The sequence below is a fragment of the Falco biarmicus genome, chromosome 3 (assembly GCF_023638135.1).
Source record: "Falco biarmicus isolate bFalBia1 chromosome 3, bFalBia1.pri, whole genome shotgun sequence".
In the NCBI taxonomy this organism is placed as follows: Eukaryota; Metazoa; Chordata; class Aves; order Falconiformes; family Falconidae; genus Falco; species Falco biarmicus.
The window spans coordinates 18,553,218-18,574,181 of NC_079290.1; the positions used below are offsets into that span (position 1 = coordinate 18,553,218).

The 20,964-nt window shown below is 45.8% G+C and overlaps 1 protein-coding gene across 1 annotated transcript; it reads left to right on the forward strand.

Moving 5' to 3' along the window:
* Positions 1 to 7,149: 7,149 nt before the first annotated feature.
* On the forward strand, positions 7,150 to 15,474 carry C3H8orf76 (chromosome 3 C8orf76 homolog). The gene is made up of 6 exons (XM_056330407.1): positions 7,150 to 7,540; positions 7,638 to 7,733; positions 10,150 to 10,293; positions 11,086 to 11,600; positions 13,927 to 14,059; positions 15,185 to 15,474. Exons 1-6 carry the CDS (start codon positions 7,427 to 7,429, stop codon positions 15,389 to 15,391), a joined length of 1,209 nt encoding a protein of 402 aa, XP_056186382.1. The 5' UTR covers positions 7,150 to 7,426; the 3' UTR covers positions 15,392 to 15,474.
* Positions 15,475 to 20,964: the final 5,490 nt, after the last annotated feature.

A 20,964-nucleotide genomic window follows, 5' to 3' on the forward strand; every position in this document is an offset into this window, starting at 1 on the left:
CGTGTGGTTTTAAGAGGTGGTGTGGAAACCAGGAACCATGTCCGTATGAAAATGTCACAGAGCAGATCTTCTCAAATGTCTTTTTTTCCTGTTACACAAAACTGAATTTCACAAATTCCTCAGATGCATTGAATTTGGAGAACTGGCTTGGCTGAACAGCCAGCATGAGGTCAGCTGCATGTGCGAGTCAGTACAGCTGCTTGTTGCTGAACTGTTCTGCCGTGTCAGCAGGCCAGGGATGTCCACGTGATTCTTCTCGTTAAGGCAGATGCTCTTTATTATCACATTTAAAATATTTGGGGTGGGAAGAGTAGGGGCGAGTAGGAACCACCTCCCCACTGAATGTCAGTTGGACATCATGCTTTGTGGCTGCTTTTAACCTGTGCCTTTTCCTCAGAGAAGGGTCTGAGATGAACACTTTCTGTCGAGCTCTGCGTTTCTCTGGCGAGCCTGACTTACCGTTGTTCAGAGCAGCTCCCTGCCGGAGGCAGTGCCACCGTCTTGCATCTTGCATCGGCATGACTCATCACACCTGTCTACTTCAACTGTTGCGCTGCAGCCGGAGGGGCTTGAAACTCAGCCTTCCCTGCATCACCCGGTGTCGTGCCTGCAGACCGGTCCCCACCTATGAAAAAGATGTTTAAGGCAATGGAATTGTTCCTGCGCTGTAGCTTATGTCAGTCCTGGAAAAAAAGGGGGGGAAAAATAAAGAATTCTTATTCCAGAATCCATCAGCTCATGAGGGAGTTATGAAAAGCCCTGGATTATGCAGGCAGTCACCTTTTTTTAAACAGTTACCTTTTTTGTTTACAGCGTTACCAGTGTTTCCAAAATGTTGTAATTCAGTCCATATTTTCACAAGAGACCAGCTGGCCTTGTGGGTTGTTTCCCCTCTCCCAGCCTCTTCTCAGCCCCTTCCATCTTCCATTTGTTTTCATAACAATACTGTCAACTACTATTTTTAAGAATTTAAAATACCAAGTCACTTTGTGCATTGCCTTATTTTTATGCCAGAAGGTCCCCTCTACAACGATGCTAAATTGTTCCCTGTGGGCTCAGTGTCACTTTGAAATACTGGTGGTGGTGGCCTTCAGTCTGTCAGGTGGTGGTTTCTAACATTTTTGGTTGTTAAAAGACTTGTTGCACTTAAAATACTGTAAAATGAAACCTTTGAATATATTCATATGCTTCTACTGCTATAATTTTGAACTATTAGCATTGTGACTAATTCCTCTCCCATGTGTGTTTCTTCACAGGCTCAGTGCTGAGCTGATGTTCATTACCTTAAAATATTTATTTGGTGGTAGAAGAAAGAAAAGATGGAAAAGGGAATGAAAGCATGTGTCGCACCTAGTTGATTTGTGTCTTTGGGTGAAAATAAAGGTCAGTGTTGGCAGTAATTCTCCTCTTAGTGATTTTCAGTTTTCCTAAATGAAAGCCAAATAGGAAAAAACATGATTGCAGTGCAGCCTGCCTAAAGAACTAATATGGAAGGGGCCCCACAAAATAATCTCCAATAGTGATGCATTGTGAACCAAAGGAGGTGGTACAAATACTACTGCAGTTGCAACTGCTCTCAGTCCTGCAGTTCCTTTCCAGCAGCTGGCCAGAGCCTCCAGGTGAAGTCCAGCTGCAAGGATTTATGTGCAAGCCGTTCACCTGGTACCCACAAAGCGCAGAAACAGGCGCCCGTGGAAGTCTGTGGTGGAAGTGCCTCATCATTTTTCTTACTGGCACCACCAAGTTAAAAACTGTATTGTTGATATGTGTTTTATGGCATTCTTTGCTCTAGATTAATTTCATTTGCAGTTATTTGGGGAAGGGAGCAATTGTGGGCAAAGTCCATTCTTGATTTCTGTGTTTTGTTTGCATTTGTTCATTGAGCAGTGCTTTCCCTGTGCTTCACCTCACACTTTCTGTGGGCACTGATACTTGTACAAGGCAAATATAAAGCCGTAGAAGCTAAATTTACTAGCAGTTTCTACTTTCCAGCAATGCAAAACCTGCATGGGAAACAAGGTAGTGGAGAATCAACAAACAGTTTGGTTGTTTCCCTTGTGGAGGCAGCCTCCCCTGACAGCCTCCGTATGGAAAGGAGAGAAGGACTGGAAAAGCACGAGTTGTGAGGGTCACTCAAGGGCAGTCTCAAAGCCCTGGGTGTATTTCTTCAACGTAGCATATTTTTCTCTAATCTTTAGATTTGTTTCTCTTTGTTCCTGCAAGACAGCAATATTATAGGAAGTCAGCTTTATTTAATGGATGTCATTACAGTAGAGGTCTACAGCAGCCAAGGCTGCTTAAATGGTGTCCTAGAGGAGTTGCCACCAGTCCTGCCCAGTCCTGAAAAATGCAGTAGTAAAGTTTTAACCTAGAGAGGTAACGAATATGCTATGATCTCCATAGCCTGGTTTCATCACAAGTAGCAATTAAGCAACAAGCGTAACTGTGGCCAGGGGAAGTTAATGAGTTTTCAGAAAAACTGATAAAATAGAAAAAAGGGCATAGAAGCAGGTTTAGAAACTTCACTGTGCCCAGCAGTGAGTCTTTTGGGTTTTTTTCCAGTTAGAGCAGTAGATCGGAGATACCACCATTTGCCATGACTTCGGCATCCAGCTTGTATCCACAGACCCCATCAGGGTACCACCTCTGTGCTTGTGCTACACAGCAGAGTGAAGCAGTTCAGACACTCGACTCGTATCAGTCCTGGAAATGCGTGGGCTTGCCTGGGAAGAGCCCTGCTTTGGGATTCTCCCCGGCACCCGATCACCACCACCTTTCTGTCTTTGCAGAAAGCTTTTTTCCTCTTTTCAACAGCATTTTGGTCAAACCCAAGGGTATGCTCATTCTGTTCATCATTTATCTTGCTAGACAGAAAATAGTTGCAAAACCCATTAATAGCTGGACACATCTCTGTGTAGTGCACCCTTTTGGCAATAACAACTTTATTGGATTTTGTGAGGCCTGAGGAGGAAGGATTATCGTCTAGTTAATATGGCTTGCCAGGGGTTTGAAAGGTTGCACTGTCTTAAGGTAGAGCAGGCAAATAAACCATTTTGTGGGGGATGTGTCTTCTCCTGTCTGTCCTAAGGACCCCTAAAAAGCTTTTGGTTTCTGTTAACAAACAATTCTTACTTTTTGATTTCCATGATGCAAGACCCTTCATCTCCCAACTTTTGTTGTGTTTTACTAGAACTGTGAGGTGGTTTGATAATTTAGAAAGAAACTAGATTCGACTGTTTTGCTCTTCTGGAGAGATGAGGAAGCAAAAGGAGGTTCCCTGCCTGCTGGACTCAGTGGCTGGTTGGAGCAGTGCTGCTGCTCTGGTTGTCTCCTCCTCCCCAGTCATCTCTTCCTGCCTGGTTTCTTGCCTGATGCCCTTCTGCTCATCTGCTGGGCTCTGCACTCTCACGTGAGTACTGCCCTGGTGACAATGTACTCTTTTTCTGCAGTGCATGAGGGTGTGGGAGCACTTTTCCCCTTTAGAGGTAGAGAGTCATTTTAGTTCCCTCATTTGCCTTTGCTCAGTCCTGTCTTTGCCTTCCTCAAGGACAGATCTGGATTTAGCAAGTGTAGCTTCCTCTTGGTCACATTTGGCTGACCTGCTTTCTCAGCTCGCTTGAGATGGATGGAGGTTCATCCTGATTCTACCAGCACTTCTTCAAAACGGTACTGAGTTTGGGACAAGTATTCTTTTTCTGAAATTTGGGTCAGTAGCTTCTGGGAGCTTTGGCTCAGAGGGATCAGTCTTTTTCTGCCCTCAGTGTGACCACTTACTGTTCAAGGAGGATTGCTCTTGAGCTCCGCAGTTGCATCTCGGACCATCACAGTAAGATACGCTAGAGCTCATCTGAGTTCATCGGAGCTTTAACTGCGGTTTTGTTTGCAGTTTGTAGTAGTGATAACTACTGTATGCCCCTAGCCATGAAATGTTATTTGTGTTAAGCCTCCTGCATTAGTCACGGACAATATCCCCTTATGTGTGACACCATGCAAAGAGGATGAAATATGGTCTCCGCTGTAGAGAACCTGCAATCTAAATAAAAGGCAAGAGAGAAGGAGACAGTGAGACAATGCCAGCAAATAAAGAGCTGCTCCTCTTTTCATGAACATGTTTAGGGAAGAGCCTATGTTATGACTGTCAAAAAAGAAAACTAATCTTCCCTCAAGGTACAAGTATTTCACAATGTCTGGAAGAATCCACTTAACGATTCAGGAGCCACCTTTGAGGAATGCTGCCTGTGGGCCTTACTGCCCTCTTCGCTGCAGGCAGCTCTCTTGCTTTGAGGAGGGAACTAGTCTCTTTTGCTTTCTTCCAAGGGCAGCTCCTTTCCAGCATATTTTAATAAAGCTATAAACCGTGTGAGAGCTGCTTTATTCCTTAGCTGATGTGTGTGGGTAGTGCCTACCAAGATAGGGCCCTAATTGCTGGCCAAGGTTTCTTGTTTCCACTATGCGTGCTTGATGGTTTCTGAAACCTCTGTGGTGCGGATTCGCCTGGCGCAAGAGTGGCCAGGTTGTGGCAAGGACTTACGGAGACTAATACAATGCAAATAATAACATCAGTAATTAAAGAAACACTGGGAGAGAATTTGGAATTAATTTTGCCTCAGAGTAGACTGGGAAGCAGGGAGAAGAAGGGCTGTTTGGATTGAGACAGGCTCTGCCTGCCGCACTGTATTTTCTTTTCCTGGCCAGAAGGCTCAGGCAGTAGGGCAGCATGACAGATTCCTGCTTATTACTTGAATTGTCTTCACTGCCTAGGCTTTCTCTGGGCTCACCCTGACTGCAAGATGAAGCACGCTAGCCTGGCCCACGTTCATCGAGGTTGAAGCTGGGTCACAGCACCTCACTGCCAGCGTAACGAGGCATGCTCTTCTGAACAGCTACAATAGTTTTGCTGATGCGCAGGAACTTGCTTGGTGACCACAACTTACTGGAGGCCATTTGTTTTATTGGGCCAATGTTCATGAGCTGAGCCAGTGGTTTAGGCTGGCGGTAGAGTAAGACCTTGGCTGGCTTTAGGAAGAGATTCATCTACGGCTTCTTTTTATCCCTGAAGCAGACTACACAGTGCAGCTGCAGCAGCGCAGGCTCTCACAGGGCTTGTGTGTCTCTGAGCCCCCTCAAAGCTGCATCTTCCAGAGACGACGTTTTCACCTGCGTGAAGCCAAGGCTAACAGCGCTGCAGCAAGTCATGCCATGCAAACTCAGGCAAACGGCTTCATTTAAGTACAGTGGGAATTTGTGTTCTGGCAGCTGCACTGATGACTCGGGTCTTAGGGGAGAAATTGAGCAAATCTCCTGTGCTGACAAGGCGCAGGAATTTCCTAAAGTTGCATTTTTTAATTTCTGTAACTAATACACTAGGAGCCCTTTACATGTCTGAGGCAAGGCGAGGGAAGGGGAGAGCCAGGCAGGGGAGGAGGGAAGAAGAGGGGCAATGTTATGCCCATGACATGACTGAAACCATGCAGCCCGCTGCTAGGCCCCCTGTGTGGTGCTCAGGAATCACTGCTCTCCTGTCACTGACTTCGTAGACAAAGCCATTCGCTGCATTGCAACACGGTGGCTTTGCAGACCATGTTGGTATCCTCAGAGGCAACAATGGCTGAAACCCCCAGCCCTGGAGGACTCCGCAATCCAAGCTGGCAGCCAACTGGCTGCTCCTGGATTTGCCCCTGGGAGTGCCTTGCTCTTTGTCTTTTACGCTGAGCTGGGGCCACATTTCACTTTGATTACTCATGTTTCTTTTTTGGTTTTTCTTTTTGATTTGTTCTTAATCATTGTGCTGCATTTTCGTGCTTTGCTCATTAGACTGCTGTGTTGCAATGTGACCAGCAGTCCTGGAGGAGTGGGAAAGGAATGTGTGTCCAGTGCATGAGAAGTGCAGACGTAACTACTTAGACGCTCTTGTAAATCTCTGCAGGCTGACTCCTGTGTGCTCTGCCTGTCCTGTAGCAGCTCATCACACTGGTCTGCAGGCAGGAGGAAGCCAGATGGTTTGGTGTGCACATACAAGCAACTATGTGTTTGGACACTTCTAACAAGAAAACAGGCATGTCGAGCAAACTCCTGATTCTCTCCATACTTTCTAGCTAAGCAGTTTCCTGTGTACAGGAGGGCTCGTTTGCCAATGTCAAGATAAAAGCAAAAGAGACCTCAATCTCCTTTGATTTTTCTGATCAAATCTACCTGCTAAAGTTGAGTTTCTACCCAGAGATTTATGCCAGTTGATGCTACATCCAGTCATAGCTGTGCTGGTATGGAAGGATATTTTGAGCGTGTATCCCCTTAGAACAAAAAAACCCCAAACCCAGAACGCGTATTTTACATGTCTACTAGAATGAAACCTTTAAAATTATCCAGGTGAGCAGCGCTTTGGCTTCAAAAGCTGTTCTGGTATAAACGTGCAGGTTAAGGAAGTACAGGATGACTTTTTCAGCTCATCACCTCCAAGGCTGCACGGTGATTAGTTGGGGCAAAATGGACCTTCCTGGATGGACAGACTGGTAAGGCAGAGAGGGGAAGCAGCACTGCAGTAGTTAAAACACAGCACACTGTGTGTACGGTGATATCATGAGGCAGGGCAGAGAGCTGGGGTAGCTGCAACATCACCTAGGTGTCGTTAATGAGCAGTGGTGTTCCTGAGAATATTTACATCTTGAAGAAGCCCTAGGTTTGGTCTTCACTTTGTTGTGTCCCCATTTCCCATAGTGCAGTGTAGGGGGCTTTGGGAAACCCCATCTGGGAAAGCCTGAGATTTCATGAGTTTCCCCTTCTGCTTTGGGTCAGAACTGAGATTAAATGGAAAAGTTACCCAAACACATTCCCACCCACCCCCACAGAGGCACTGGGCCAGGATACTAACAGAACAACTCCACAATGATGCAATTAATTTATCAAAGCACGGGACACTTAGGTTCAACTATTCATTACAAGATCTTACAAAACTTCCATTCCCAGGGCCAGGGCCGAGGAGGTGCGAGCCGTCTAGGACCCACCTCCCCAGGCCAGCGGGCAAACGGCAGCAAGGCGCAGCCGCCGGCTCCCCTGAGGCGGGTCCCGCGGCGCTGGCAAGGCCGGCGGCACCCGGCCCGCCACCGCTTCCAGTCAGCGCCCCGGCCTAGGTTTGGCGGAGGGACCACCCGGCCCTCTGCCCCCAGCCCTTGCAGCGGCCACGAGACACCGCCACACCGCCGCCGCGCCTCAGGCGCCCAGCGGGCAGCCGCGGAGGGAGCCGGGCCGGGCCTACAGCTCCCGGCGGGCCGCGCGCCGCGCCCCACCTAAGATGGCCGCCGCCCGCCGCCTCCGCTCTAGCCCGCGCCGCCGCTGACGGTGCTCTCCGGCGGCTCGCCGCCGGCCTCGGTGGGCTACCGGAGGAGCGGCCCGGCAGGGGGCGCGCTGCCGCCGCGGGCGGAGCGGCGGGATGGAGCCGCTGGGGGGCTGGCAGTTCGAGGACTCCCTCTTCGCCCCGAGCCGGGAGCGGGACCCGGGCGGCGGGGCCGCGCTGCCGAGCGGCGCCAAGCGCTGCGAGCCTTGCGTGAGGAGCGGGGGGCGGCGGGGGCGGCCGGAGCGGCCGGAGGGGTGAGGCGGGGGCCGGCCTCAGCCCCCCTGACGCGTTTGTGCTGTGCCCGCAGTGGTTTTGCGGCGAGGCGGACGGCGGGGAAGGCGACGGCGGGCTGACGGCCAGCAAGTTCCGGGCGGACTGGGCCTACCGGCGGCGGGAGTTTGAGGTATTTCCACGGCCTGGCGCCTGGGCCCTGGGCCGCGGCAGGTGTGGGGCTGTAAAGCAGGGGGATCCTGTAGTCCCCGGTGGGCCGAGTGAATGTGCACGTGTATTCCCATAAAAGCCGAGCCACAGCCTGGGGGTGACTGGAGTGTGCGGGGTGGTGATGTCCAGCGCGATGGCCCCTCGTTTGTGCTGAAAGCCTGACAGCCCCACGGGCAGCCGCGGTGACCCGGTGAAGAGCCGGCCTTGCTGGCTGAGCTGCGGTCAGGCCACCGTGAGTAACCTGTGTTCTGGCAAGCTCCCCCAGCCACATGTCGTCTTTCCAGGAATCCATGTGAAGTCAGGGTAAACTGGCCAGAAATACCGCTCTGCGCCCGGCGCAGATCCAGATCAGGCTTGCACGTCCGAGCAGTTCAGTAGTGAGCAGAGCTGGTATTTGTGGCCATGGAAGTCACAGTCAGCCAGGGTTAAGCATGTCGATTTCTCTTCTCCTGGAGATAATACCCTGTCCCACAAAGGCTGTCAAATCCTGGCACCCACCTGGCTGCCGCTCACCTTTCTCGGAGCTGTCAGGTGAAAGCTGTCTGCAGTTGTCAGTCTCCTGATGGTTGGCTTACGAGCCTCGTCGTTAATTGCCCCACCTCTGCAGCTTCCCCTCACTCTTTATGACTGGTTGTGCCTTTGGGGTGTGTTTATGTTCCTCGTTTCTGTCCCTGCCTGCTGTAGTCCTAGACCCAGCCCTCACTGCCTACTTCCTGAGCCATATTCCTGATCATGGATGCTCTCCTGCCTCTGTAGTCCTAGTTGCAGGATCCAGTCTTTTGTTACCTTGTTTCCTCATTGAAATGAGCAGCTTCAGCCCTTGTTTCAATTGTAATAGCTTCTTACTCTGGGCTGTTGTTTGCATTACAGGCTCCCTGATTTCAGAGCCCTCAGGCTGACTTTTGACTCCACACCTTTCGCCTTGCCCATTGGATTTATGGATCTTGTACCTCAGTTAGCTTTGAAATCTCCTTTTTAATGTTATTCCACAGCTGCTGCTGCCTTGTCTATATCCGACAGATGCTTTCCAGTCTCAGCTGAGACGCCCTGAAGGGATTCATAAGTGTGTGCTAAAAAGAAAGATGCCTCAGGCTGTGGTCAGACATGGCTGCTGACCCTCAGGAAGAACAGACACTGTGACAGAACCAGAACTAGTCTGCACATAAAATTACAGATTTGAGAGCACCGACCTTAGAAAGAGGGCTGGAAATAAGTAAAAGGGGGAAGTAATCTCTTAATTTGTTGTGAATACTTTTTTATGTCAGCCTAGGCCACTTGATAGGAAATGCCAAGGACAGCAGAGATCTAAGCTGTGCTCATTTTTAGGATATAGGTGACTGTAGAATCTGCTTGGGATTCATAATGCCTGATCCTTGCCAGGTTATATACCTTTGTCACGTAACAAGGCAAACAGGGGTGTCCTGCAGACCTCTGATCTGTTTTCACCAGTGGCTGCTGCACTCGCTGGGCAGAGGGGAGCTCCCCCTTTCACTTGAGAAGGGATGCAAACTTAACAACAGGGAAGAAAAAGATTTCAGCCATTTTACTAGGAAGTATTTAGGGTCTGTCACCTGGAAGCTCTTTCTGTTAGAACCGTTCAAGTTTGCAAGGAATAATTAAATATCAATTTTGAAAGATGGGAGAATGAGCATTGCTCTTCAGTCTTCCGGTCTGCGCACTTACACAAAGGGGGAGGAACCAAGACCGCAGTCTTAGCTTCACTGAATACTTAATTTAATGTATTTAAATGTTAATTGGAGTCCTGGTGAGTGCCCTGAGTGAGCTACAGAAGTGTTGCTTGTTCTCGTCCTTTTCCTTTGCCCAATTAATATTGAATTATTTAATGCAAATTAGAACCACCCTGCAGGAGCTACGGCAATTCACCTTCCTTATGGTATTCTATGACTTGCTGGTTATTCATGTGAGGTGAGGTATTTGCAGGTTCAAGCCTTCCCATAGAGAATGTCATGGATTTGAAACAAGGTTCCTCAAATTTAGGTTGAGTGCTCTGATTATCGAGTTGATGGCTGCGGGAAAGATACCTTGTGTCCCATATTACTCAGGCTGGTAGATGATCCCTTCTGGGTCAAGCCTGGTGGGGGTGAGGTGGACAGATGTGTAGTGAATCCTGTGCCAGGGCTTAAACACAAGTTAGGACTCGGGTTGCTCATCACCATCTAGGTTTGGCTGTGTAGTACCAGGGCCCTTGTCTGTTGCTGGCATAGGTGGTAGCTGAGTCTGGGGAAATGAAAATGTGGACTTTAGCTCCTGAATTCCCTTTGTGACTGTAGTCATAAACAAAACATGCTGTCAACCTTGCTTTTAAACGAAAATATCTCACTGTTTTGTTTGGCTTTTCTTTTTGTCGACACTACTAGAAAGCCCTGTGTGAATACTCAAACTGCTTGCTACTCTTACCTGCCAGTAACATTGCAATGAGACGAGATGTCCAGGAGGGCCAGGCTCGGTGTTTATCTCGCTTAGGAAGGCACAAGGAAGCTCTGGATATTGCAGAAAAAATGGTACATAATGCAATCTTTCTTTTAAGTTTTGAACATTAAAATATTGTCAGTAGTTCTTTTATATGGACTGTTTTCTGGAAAAATAATCTTCCTGTGTATAATCTTTTAGGATGTTCAGTGCTCAGAGTATTTGGTAAACAGAGGGTAACTGTCACTGCAGATATAATCACTCTTTAGAAATCAGAACACCCTGTACCACAATGAGCTCCCTGTGCAGGGAGGCTGGTAGTCCTGGAAGGGACTAAATATCATGCTCTGCTAGGCAGAATTAATGTAATGTAATAGGAATGATAAGAAAGGGGATAAATGAGTGCTTAAATCTTTCCACTATAAAAGTGATGGTTCAAAACTCCCTATTTATAGCCATATACTTGCTGCCAAACTGCCACCAAGCAGTATCTAACCGCTAATTGAGTTTTTCCCATAAAGGAAAAAATCTAGAGGCTCTGAAGTTTGCTAGAATTTGGCTGCTGCTGTTCATTTTATATAAAAGGTGCTCATACTGCAAAGAAGTATGCAGCTGTATAGAACTCTGAAGGCAAATAAGCAAATGACAGTATTCGGGGCCTTCTTGCCTTTCAGACTGGAACAAGGCAGCTAGAGGGAATGCTGTCAGCTTGATCATGTATGATCTGAATCATGTTGTATCATTTAAAATTAAGAGCACAGTTTTGTACAATTTAATTACCGTTACTGGTATTTGTGTGTCATTATTCAGGGAGACATTTTTTTAGACTCTAAAGTATGATTCTGTTCTACTCTGGTTTTTAATCTGTTACCTTTTGTTTCTAGAGAAATGGTGCTACTAACACAGATCACTTAATGACGGTTCTCAGCCTGCAGTTCGCAATTTACCAGGGTCTGGAAAACGTAGAAAAAAAGATCACGTGTCTGCAGCAGCTGATCTGCTTACATCCTTTCAACCCTTGGTACTGGAAGTTACTTGCTGAAGCTTATATGGGCCTTTTACAAAGTTTTTCTCCATTAGTCATTCCAGAAACAAATCTAAATCAGTCTGAAGAGGTTAGTGTCAGTGATAGTAGTTTCAAAACACCAACTGCAAGAGAGATTAATTTGCAGCTTCACAGTTCAGACAGCCAGAAAGAAGGCCCTCGGTCCAGCCTTGCTACAGAAACAAAGGGGCAGAATGCAGTGACTTGTAGCAGCAGCCAAGCTGTGAAAGAACTCTGCGCTTCAGAAGAATCAGAAAAGACAGACGAAGGGAAACACGCAGTTTCTGAGTCCTGGGAGCAGAACATGTCAAAAAAAGTTGGGATAAAGGCATGTGCCTCATTTATTAGAGCAAGGTAACTAAACATATTCTCAGAATAACGTTAACTTCTCTAAATTGAGAACAGTTTAAAGCGTGTTTTTCTCAGCCTTCATATTTTCAGTTTACATTTTCAATTTAAATGTTTGTTTCAACATTGGCCATGCTAACTTAGAAGCACCCTGCTATTGCTTCAGATCTAAAAAGCAAAATCCATTAGCATGGTAGCTGTGAACAACCTAAATCTGAGTGGAAAGAGTAAACCAGTGTCATGCACTGTTGAGAAGTAAAGCGTTTTTTAATGACCTTATTATATAAATCTTTTCCAGTAATTATATACAAAAGGACTTGTTCTTCAACAAATGCTTCTGTTGGAGCATGGTTTTTTTCCTGGTTCGGTATTAAAGGTACCGCAGCAGAAGTGCCCCAAGGGGAAAAGTAGCCAGTCTTCCTTTTGCGTCTGCCACCTGTCTTATTTGCTTGAAGCCTCATGCTTCAGCAAAAATGTATTTTATAATACCCCCGTCTGCATAATGGATGAGGTTGAAAAATTAACTCTGTGACAGACAACTGATTGACAGGGCTGCATTAAAATGCTCTTTCCTTTTCTTCCCTCTCTTCCTAAATGTCTTGTGCACAACAAAAATCCCCAAAACATAATCTTTCAAAGACATAATTAGGAACTGGGTTTGTTGAAATAGTCTTGGATTTTTTTTCCCCCTATCTTGCCTCTCAGTAATGTATGAGTCACTGAACGTATTTAAAGCCATTTAATGAACTTCCACAAATGTTTACAGAGAACACTTTGTAACTGTCCTGTTAGGGCAAGATTTAAGAAATATAAAAAAGATATAGTAGCTTTTAACCGTACTCAGACTAAGAGATGGTGACTTTAATTACTACTTGGGAGAAGTTAATAGATAATACTGATATTGAATATTCAAAGCTACATTCATATTAAAATAATCTGTGTTGCTTGTTCTGGTGTATATGGTTCAGCATTAAGACAATTATAAAGTGTGGGATTTCGTCGCTTGGCTCCACAGCTTCACAAAGTCTTACTGTGGTTTATATTTGCAGATACACTTGTCCAGGGTAAGCTTCTCCTGTGCCCAGGGCTTATGTATTAAATAGGTTATCTAATGTTTTCAGGTTTTGGATTTTAAGTGAGGTGTGGGTGTTGCATAAACATATGTGCAGGGTAAATTGCACCTGGAAAAGTATTTTAGTATTGGGATTTGTAGGAAATAACATTCTGTGTTAAAGCATCATGAATAATTGACTCTTGTAGTTTTGCCAACAAAAAAGAAAATTGGACAAATGATTTTGTTTAATTTTCATTGAGATTTCTTTCTTTCTTACGTTACGTTGATGAACATTTTGAAACAAAAATGTTTTACAAATTAAAAATGTTTTCCATTTTTATTTTGAATTTCCCAGTCAAAACTTCACTGAATTTATAAATGGTTTGTTCTCCTAGATTTGCAGATGTTGTTTATAATGTTCAAACAAAAACTTCCATCTTAAGTGTTCTCTTCATAAAACCACACACCTTTATTATAACACCTGCTTCATGTAACTTTAGTAAATGTGTTAAAAAAATTGTCATTCTTTATGCATAAAGCTTGAATTAAACATAGTTTCAGTAATGATACTGCTAAATCTCTTGGTTGAATATACTTAGATATTTTCTCTGCTGACGTGTTTTACAATCCTTGTGTGAGGAAGACTCTGGAAACTACCATCGCTCGAGCCGTTGCTGATAGAGTCCCTCTGTGACGTGAAGCCATGTTGTGAGCATGACACCTAACCTTCACAGGATCATGGTGGTGACCTCTGGGGCACTGCCTTGAACATAAAACTGTGATGAAAGATTTTAGAAACTATTCCAGGGTTGGCCTGTGTGGGGAGGATTTTTTTGTTTGATATTTGTCTAACACCCACACCCCCCACCCCCCACACCCCAGATTTCTGGCTTTTTAGGTTACAAAGATAATCACTGCCATAGGTAAAAATGTGCTGCTGTCTGGTTAGGCCTTAAGGATGTGGGACACCTGATGTACTGCAGTTAATGCTAGTAGATCCGCACTTTGAATTGTGTGACAAATAGATGGGGAGAAGAACATTTGCACAGAGCAACCAGAGATACTTGGCATGTTGCCTTTCAAAAGTACCTCTCAGTACTTCTGTCATAACATGGATATACCATACCCATAGTAGATTGATACGGATGTATTAATTTTTTTGCAGTCGGCAAAACTCAGGAAGAACTGGTTTAAAGTATTACATTTTGGTTGATTTTAGGTTTGCTGACTTACTCTTTTGCCAGCTGTGCCTTGTTTTAACTGCCTCTTTAATTTCAGGCTTTTACTTCAGCTTACCCAGTTGCAACAGTCGTCCTTCGTGCTAGAGAATAACAGAAAAGGACAAAAAGAAATTGATGACAAAGTGGCACAACTTGGTTTCCGTGAAAATTCCTTGCTGTTGATGACCAAGGTAAGGGGTTGTTTCATAGTGTGCAAGTTCTCAGCTATACAAAGACTGGTTGAGGTACCTGAGCCAGTTCAGGCACAACGTCCTGTAAGCATGACACTCCTCTGAGCTAATGAACTGTGCCAGGAAGCACAGTAAATTAGTTGGGGCGGGTTGCCGCGGTAGCGTGTTATCTGGAGCTGACAGTGATGCATATGTAGTGCTGGCTTGTGTCATGCAGGTGTATCTGTTCTGCTGAGATTCTCCTTTTGGGAATGTTCAGGGTTCCAAGTTTCTCACTGGACTTGTGTTTGCAGATGCATCATCGGTGTTTATTTCCTGGGATGCAGATTTTTATCTCGGGAATTTTAGATGCCTCAAAGTGAATCACAAGTATGAAATAGAAGTGGATATTACTTTGATGGCCACAGCAGTATTAATCGCTTCCAGAAAAAGTATTAAACATTTTTCAGAAAAAAGCCAGAGACATCCTTTTACATTATTTCTTTGTTCTGTTTGGTGTACTGGGTTCTAGTTTTAAAGAAATACAAAGGAGGTGAGTAACGCTGCATGGCTTTCTTTATAGAGATGAAGCATTTTTAATGCTATTTATAGAGTTTCGGACTTACATCTTAAGGAACAAAAGGAAGCCAGTGAAATTTTAGCTTTGCTGTCCGTAAGTTGGTGAAAGCCAAGCCTCTGCCGGGTTGGCAGGCAGTCTTGTGGAGCTTCATCCATAAGAGGGCAGTAGGATGCAGACTATCTCAGGTTTTGAAAAAGTTGAGAGAGGAAACTTCTGTCTTTGCTTCAGTTGGTCTCACACCCCCTCAGGAGTAGATCGGTGTTGGTGCTGTTGCAAGGTGAGCACTGAATGCAAAGTTGGCGTTGAAATTTCCGCTGCTACTCCAAGAATAAAAATCCCTCTGTACAAGCGCAGCCAGAAGCTGGGCAGGGTTGTGCGGCTGTGAAGCTTGGGCTCTTTGTTCTCAGTGTTTATTGCAGACTGCAACAGGCAGACAGCTTGATCATGACTTGGAAACTTCTCCTGGATGGCATGTGGTTCATGTGTCAAGGGCTTTTCTTGTTAAAATCCGTTATTAATGTCACATTTGCTGTTTTCTCCCATCTTCTTTCTTACTCTGTTTGCAGGTTATGGGGCAGGATATTATACCAGAAAAACTGAAGGAGGAATTTCAAGGTGAGGTAAAGTGCATAGGCCCTTCAGCACTGTCATCATTGGTAACTGCATCAGCCACAGAATTTGAAAACAAATGGTTCAGTAATCTCCAAGATCATTTATGTCACTTCAACAGACAATTCTGTTCAGATATATATCTCCCACCATCAGTAACTTAAAGGTTTTGTTGTATTTATTCTCGTATCTCCAAATGATTGTGGAATGGTGTATGCAATAAACTTCATATTACATTTTTAAAGAATTCTTGTTGTATATCTTTTAAGAATATATATAAATCTCTGTATTTAAACTCCTAACCTGTCATCATTTTCTTTGTTTGCTGATTCGTATTTAAAATAACAAGGAATCCACTATAAAACTGAGCTTTCAGTTCAGCTTTCAGAAGTAGCTTTCTGTCATAAACCTCATCATGTTGTGCTTGAAGTGCCCGTGATTTTTTGAGGCCTGCGATGCTGGTGGGGTGGAAGGCTTCCTTTACAATGTCCAGTTTGAAAGTTTCTTGGTATCAAATTCTGTATTGTTGCAGTTAGAGCCATGGAATTAGCCATTTTCTTAACTCATTTTTTTAGCATTTCTTGACTAATTGACATTGTAGTGATTTCCTGTTCAGAGGAGTAGCAAGAAATCTTAAATATATTTATGCTGAGAAATTGTGAGTAAGAATAGTTCCACGTTTAAGGAAAAAATCTTAAGTAAATATTTAACTTCGAACTGTAAGGAGGTTTTCTTTCTTCAAAGCTGTGTTTTTTGCAGGCATAGAACTAGCTGTAGTCTTCAGTGTGCTTAGACGAGGGAGGAGAAAAACTGTCAAAGTTGTTTATATGTACTGAAGAGAGTTCAGTCAGATCGTATCCTTTGTAAAACCTTGCAAGGAAGAAGATCTTTGCTTTTGTGAGAACTGGCAGCGTTGTTTCTGCATGATACAGCTCCTTATGTTATGCTTTCAGTTGATAATGATATCACTTTGCTTTACTTTCTGCAGCATCGATGCTACATGCTTTGGGCTTCTACAGAAAAAGGCAGACATTATCCTGTAGTTTCTTTTGCTTGAAATAATTTACATTTGAGGCAAACAAGGTGTGCTCTTCTCCCATCTTCTCTTAAACTGTGTGACTTAAATTCTTTGTGGCTTTTTGTAATAGTGGTTTTTAATGGATATAGTTTAAAACCAGGAATCTCTTAGTCATAATTTTCTGTGCCTTCATGTTTTCCTGTGTTTTCTTTCTGAAGTACTAAAGTGTACTGAAACTTTAACTCATAATTGAATGGTAATTCAAGACATGTGAGCACTTTGTATCTGCTACTTTTAGTTGAATTTTAAAGCTTTAAGACAGTGGTTAGGGAACCTGTCGCTAACGCTTGGTATGATACAGCCCTCTGCTAAGCTGCCTGTGAAACCTCTCCGGAAAAATAGAATATCACCTTCAGCCATGTCAGATTATCTTTGATAGTTTGGTGACTTAATGCAATTAAACCACATCCTGGTCAGCTTGTTATGAAAGGTGATGACTTGACAAGTATACTTGGGTAAGCATTAATGCACTCATAATGTATTACAGAATATTTGGTTTAGTCATGCATGTGCTTTGCTAGGTGGAAATTTGTGTGTGTGTATAGAGCACTATATTTGGATGGTAGTGAAGCCCTCCTGATGGGCTGGGGATGCTTTTAAGACTAACTGGTGTCATAAGTTTTAAGTAGAGACTGTCCATAATGTGCTGTTAATTAATTACAAAGTTTGCATCAAGAGTAGAATGTTTTACAGTAGAGACACAGAAAATGTGGAAAGCTTAATGCCAAACATGTCAGCAAAAAAATGGAACAGGGACTTCTCCCGGTTTCTTCTTAAACTTTAGATCACTAGTAGCCACATAAAAAGGCTATAATTTGTTTTGCCACAGCCCTTGAGTAGGTTCAGTAGCTAGGACATCAGAGTACAGCTTTTGTGGATCCAGGTCTGTACAGATACTGAATGGGAACTTGTCAGCTGATTTGGCTCCACAGTTCAGAAGGTGGAAATAGCATTGGATCTGTTGTAGCAACAAATCAAATACTTGCCAAACGTTGTCATTTTGTGACTGAGATGTCCAAAATACACAGCAGCTAGCCAAGGTGATTTGGAAACTTTTTGGTGTGTGTGCAGATTGTTTGAATTGAGGTTGTGTGTTAGGCTGGGAACAGAACAGTTAACTCCCCACTGGCTCCGGGAGTGGAAGGCAAGTGGCAGTTCTTAAGAACAGGCAGTATTTTCACAAACATAACAATAAAGTAAAAATGTTGGTCTTGACTACTGCAGAGAAAACAACGTGAATGTTGTTTTGAATGTGTCGCAGTTAGTGTTCCAAATAACCAGTGTTTATTGCACTGGGGCTATTCTTTTGTCCCACTTGTGCCCAGCTATCTTGCATCTCAGCTACTTCAATTCCTCCTTTTTTGGCCTGCCCCTCACTTTTCTGGCATGCTGCTTCTAGCTCCAGTTTTCTGTTTCTGATCATATCTCACAAGGGGCTTTGTTTTTCGATCTTGCATTTGAGCCTCATCGTTGCTACTACATTCTACATAATTCTACATCTGCCTATAATAGGTTTCTTTATGTTTTGGCTCTTCTGATATTATTGCTATTAGTGCAGGCACCAGTACTCTAAGTTAAACAAAAGTTTAATATTAAAACTGCAAGTGAGAATCCGTTAACAGTTACAGAAGGTTTGATTTTGTTATTTTGACGTTTTCTTGTGTTACAGACACTTTGGGAAGGACCCTCTGATCCTGGTTCTGATGGTTCTGAAAATGACTGCTGTGTACACACAGTAAATGCAGTCTAATTGTGTGTCTTGCTACTGAGCGTTTGAATGCCACTGGCTTTGAGGTGAGGGAACATTTTGGTGCTGTAACTAGTGACGTTAACACAGTTTTCTCCATAACAGAATCATAGAATGGTTTGGGTTGGAAGGGACCTTCAGAGATCATCTGGTCCAACCCCCCTACCATGGGCAGGGATGTCTTGCACTAGGTCACGTTGCTCAAGGCCCCCGTCCAGCCTGGACTTGAACACTGCCAGGGGTGGAGCATCCACAGCTTTGCTGGGCAACCTGTTCCAGTGTCACACCACCCTAATCATAAAGAATTTCTTCTTTATATCCAGTCTAAATCTACCCTTTTTCAGTTTAAAACCATTACTTCTCCTGTCACTAGTGGGTTGACCTTGGCTGGCTGGCTGGCTGCCAAGTGCCCACCCAAGCGCTCTATCACTCCCCCTCCTCAGCATGACAGGGAAGGAGAAAATAAGATGAAAAAAAATAAAGGACTTACGGGTTGAGATAAAGGCAGTTTAACAAAGAAAAAGGCTGCACATGGAAGGAAAGGAAAACAGACAAAATACTTATTCTTTATTTTCCATCAGCAGGCAGTGTCATTGTAAAAATGAGTACGTGAATAGTCTTAAGATTGCTTATAAGGAATCGGGAGCTGTAACGTGGGGTCCTGCTCATGCTCCCAGCTGAGAGCCATCTTTATTGCTGGCAGTAACAAAGGGGTTTAGCTAATGCCTACATCTGCCTTCTTTCCAGTACCTGCACACAAACTACAAGAAAATAAAAATGCAATCAAATCCGTTGTGGTAATGATTTGGTAACCTGGGTGGGTGTCTGTGAGTTCCTGACCTGTTGAGCATGGTGATGGTATACAACGTAGACGGTACTGGTGAGTTCACCTGACTGTCCTTGTGGGATCCCTGTTCCCTGGGAAGGTACTAAAACTGGGGCAGCATCAGTCATGGGGGGCTCAATAGGTAAGGTAAAATGGGGCTTACTGCTGGGGAAATTCTGGGAAACCAGAGAAATTGGTGGTACTTCAGGACTCAGTAAATCTTGAACTGTAATTTTCTGTTAGGATGAGTGGCCAGCTAGAGCTTGGGAGGGGACACCCCCCGAGCACTGGCCACAGGGAGGTTCATTTGGTATGACTAAGCTGACTTCCTGCCCTGTGTGTGATTTGGTATAAGGCAGAATTGCCTCATATGGTAAATCCCCACTCGCTACTCCCCATCACCACCACCTTCACAGGACAAGTTGGAAGTTGTTTCGAGAATCTGTTGTTCTATTGCCTCCCCGGGGATGGAGGTGCAGCTGGCGGGCCTAGGGAGGGTCATGGAAGGGGGCCACGCGAGGAGTATGACATGCAATGGTCCGGTAAAGATGAATGCCTGGTGCTCTTTACTTTCTAGCAGGAACAACAGGGGCAGACCAGGGTGCTCTCTTTTTCACCAAAAAAGAAAGTGTCCTGTGGAAGAACTAGCAACTGGTCACAGCAGATGAGGAGAAGGCTGGGGTACTCGGGTTTCTTTGCCTCGCTCTTCACTGGCAACTTCTCTTCCCACACCGCCCGAGTGGATGGATCTCTAGGCAGGGACTGGGGGACAAATCCCCTCCCACTATAAGATCAGGTTTGTGACCACCTGAGGAAACTGAGCATACGTATGTCAGGGGGACCTGAGGAGGTGAATACCATAGCTCTGAGGCAACTGGCTGATGCAGTTGTCAGGCCATGCTCCATCACATTTGAAAAGTCATGGCAGTCAGGTGACATGCCTGGTGACTGGAGGCAGCCTGTGAAAGAAGCAATCAGTGAAATGCTCCCAAGGAGCATAAACAGCAAGCACAGGGCACGTCCCGGGGCATGTGCTCCTCTGGGTGCTTTGTGTGAGAGCAGCAGTTGCACTCGCACACGTGCGTGCAAGCTGTGCTCCGTTAGCAGTCATGCAGCGGGGTGGCACGCTGCACACTCAGAAGTGCATTAATGGGCATCACTCGCAGGACACCAACAGAAGCATCTCTAAGACAAAAGACCTGCAGGGCCAGTTCGGGCTGAGGAAGGGACGGGGGGATGCTCCGGGAAGTCCTGGCCAAGCCCAGCCTGTTCAGTCAGCTGACTTCCAGGGTGGGAATGCAGGGGCAGCAGTGGCCTCGAAGTGCCCCACAGACAGCCTTTGCTGGCGTGCAGTGGTGCCTGTGTGGACGGTCCCTTGGGCAATGTCACTCGCTGTTTTGCTTCTTCCCGCTCTCTGTTGCCCATGGCAAGGACATGCGCGGCAAGTGGCCCTGACAGGAGGGTCCCCATTGCTGCCAGCAGCAGTGGTGCTCTGACATGGCAAAGTTGCCCTCCAGAAGGCCCCGGGGCCTTTGCAGGGCTCTGCAGGCGCCCGTGCAGGACCCTAATGGCCCTCCAGAGTGCCCTGGGGCCTCCTCCGGGCTTTGCTCGGGCCCCTGGCCGCCCTGAGCGGAAGGAGGAGCACTGGTGAGAGCTGGCCAAGCAGCAGGCCCACCCTTGGTCTTCCCGCTTGGCGCTACAGGAGACCCCCCAGCAAAAGCCGCAGCACAGGGCAGCAGACGGCATGGCGAGCTGTGGCAGGTGCTCTGCTCCAGGTGCTGGAGCCTGCGGGGCAAGGCTTGGTGCTCCCCGGCAGGGCCTGCAGGCGGCTGCTGGAGCAGGGCGCCCACCTGCTGCATGCCCTGCAACACCTGGAGGGGCGGCGCAGTGCCCTGGGGGTGCAGAGCTGCCTCCTGAGGAAGAGCAGCACTGTGGAAGTGTGCAAGGAGGCAGCGAGGCTCCAGCAGAAAAATGCTCAGCTAGATGCCCTCACCACGCAGCTGAAAGAAAGGTGCAGGCATCTGCAGGAGAGCATCGGGCACCTCATGTGTACTCCAGTGCCTCTGCTCACCAAAAGCTCCGCTAA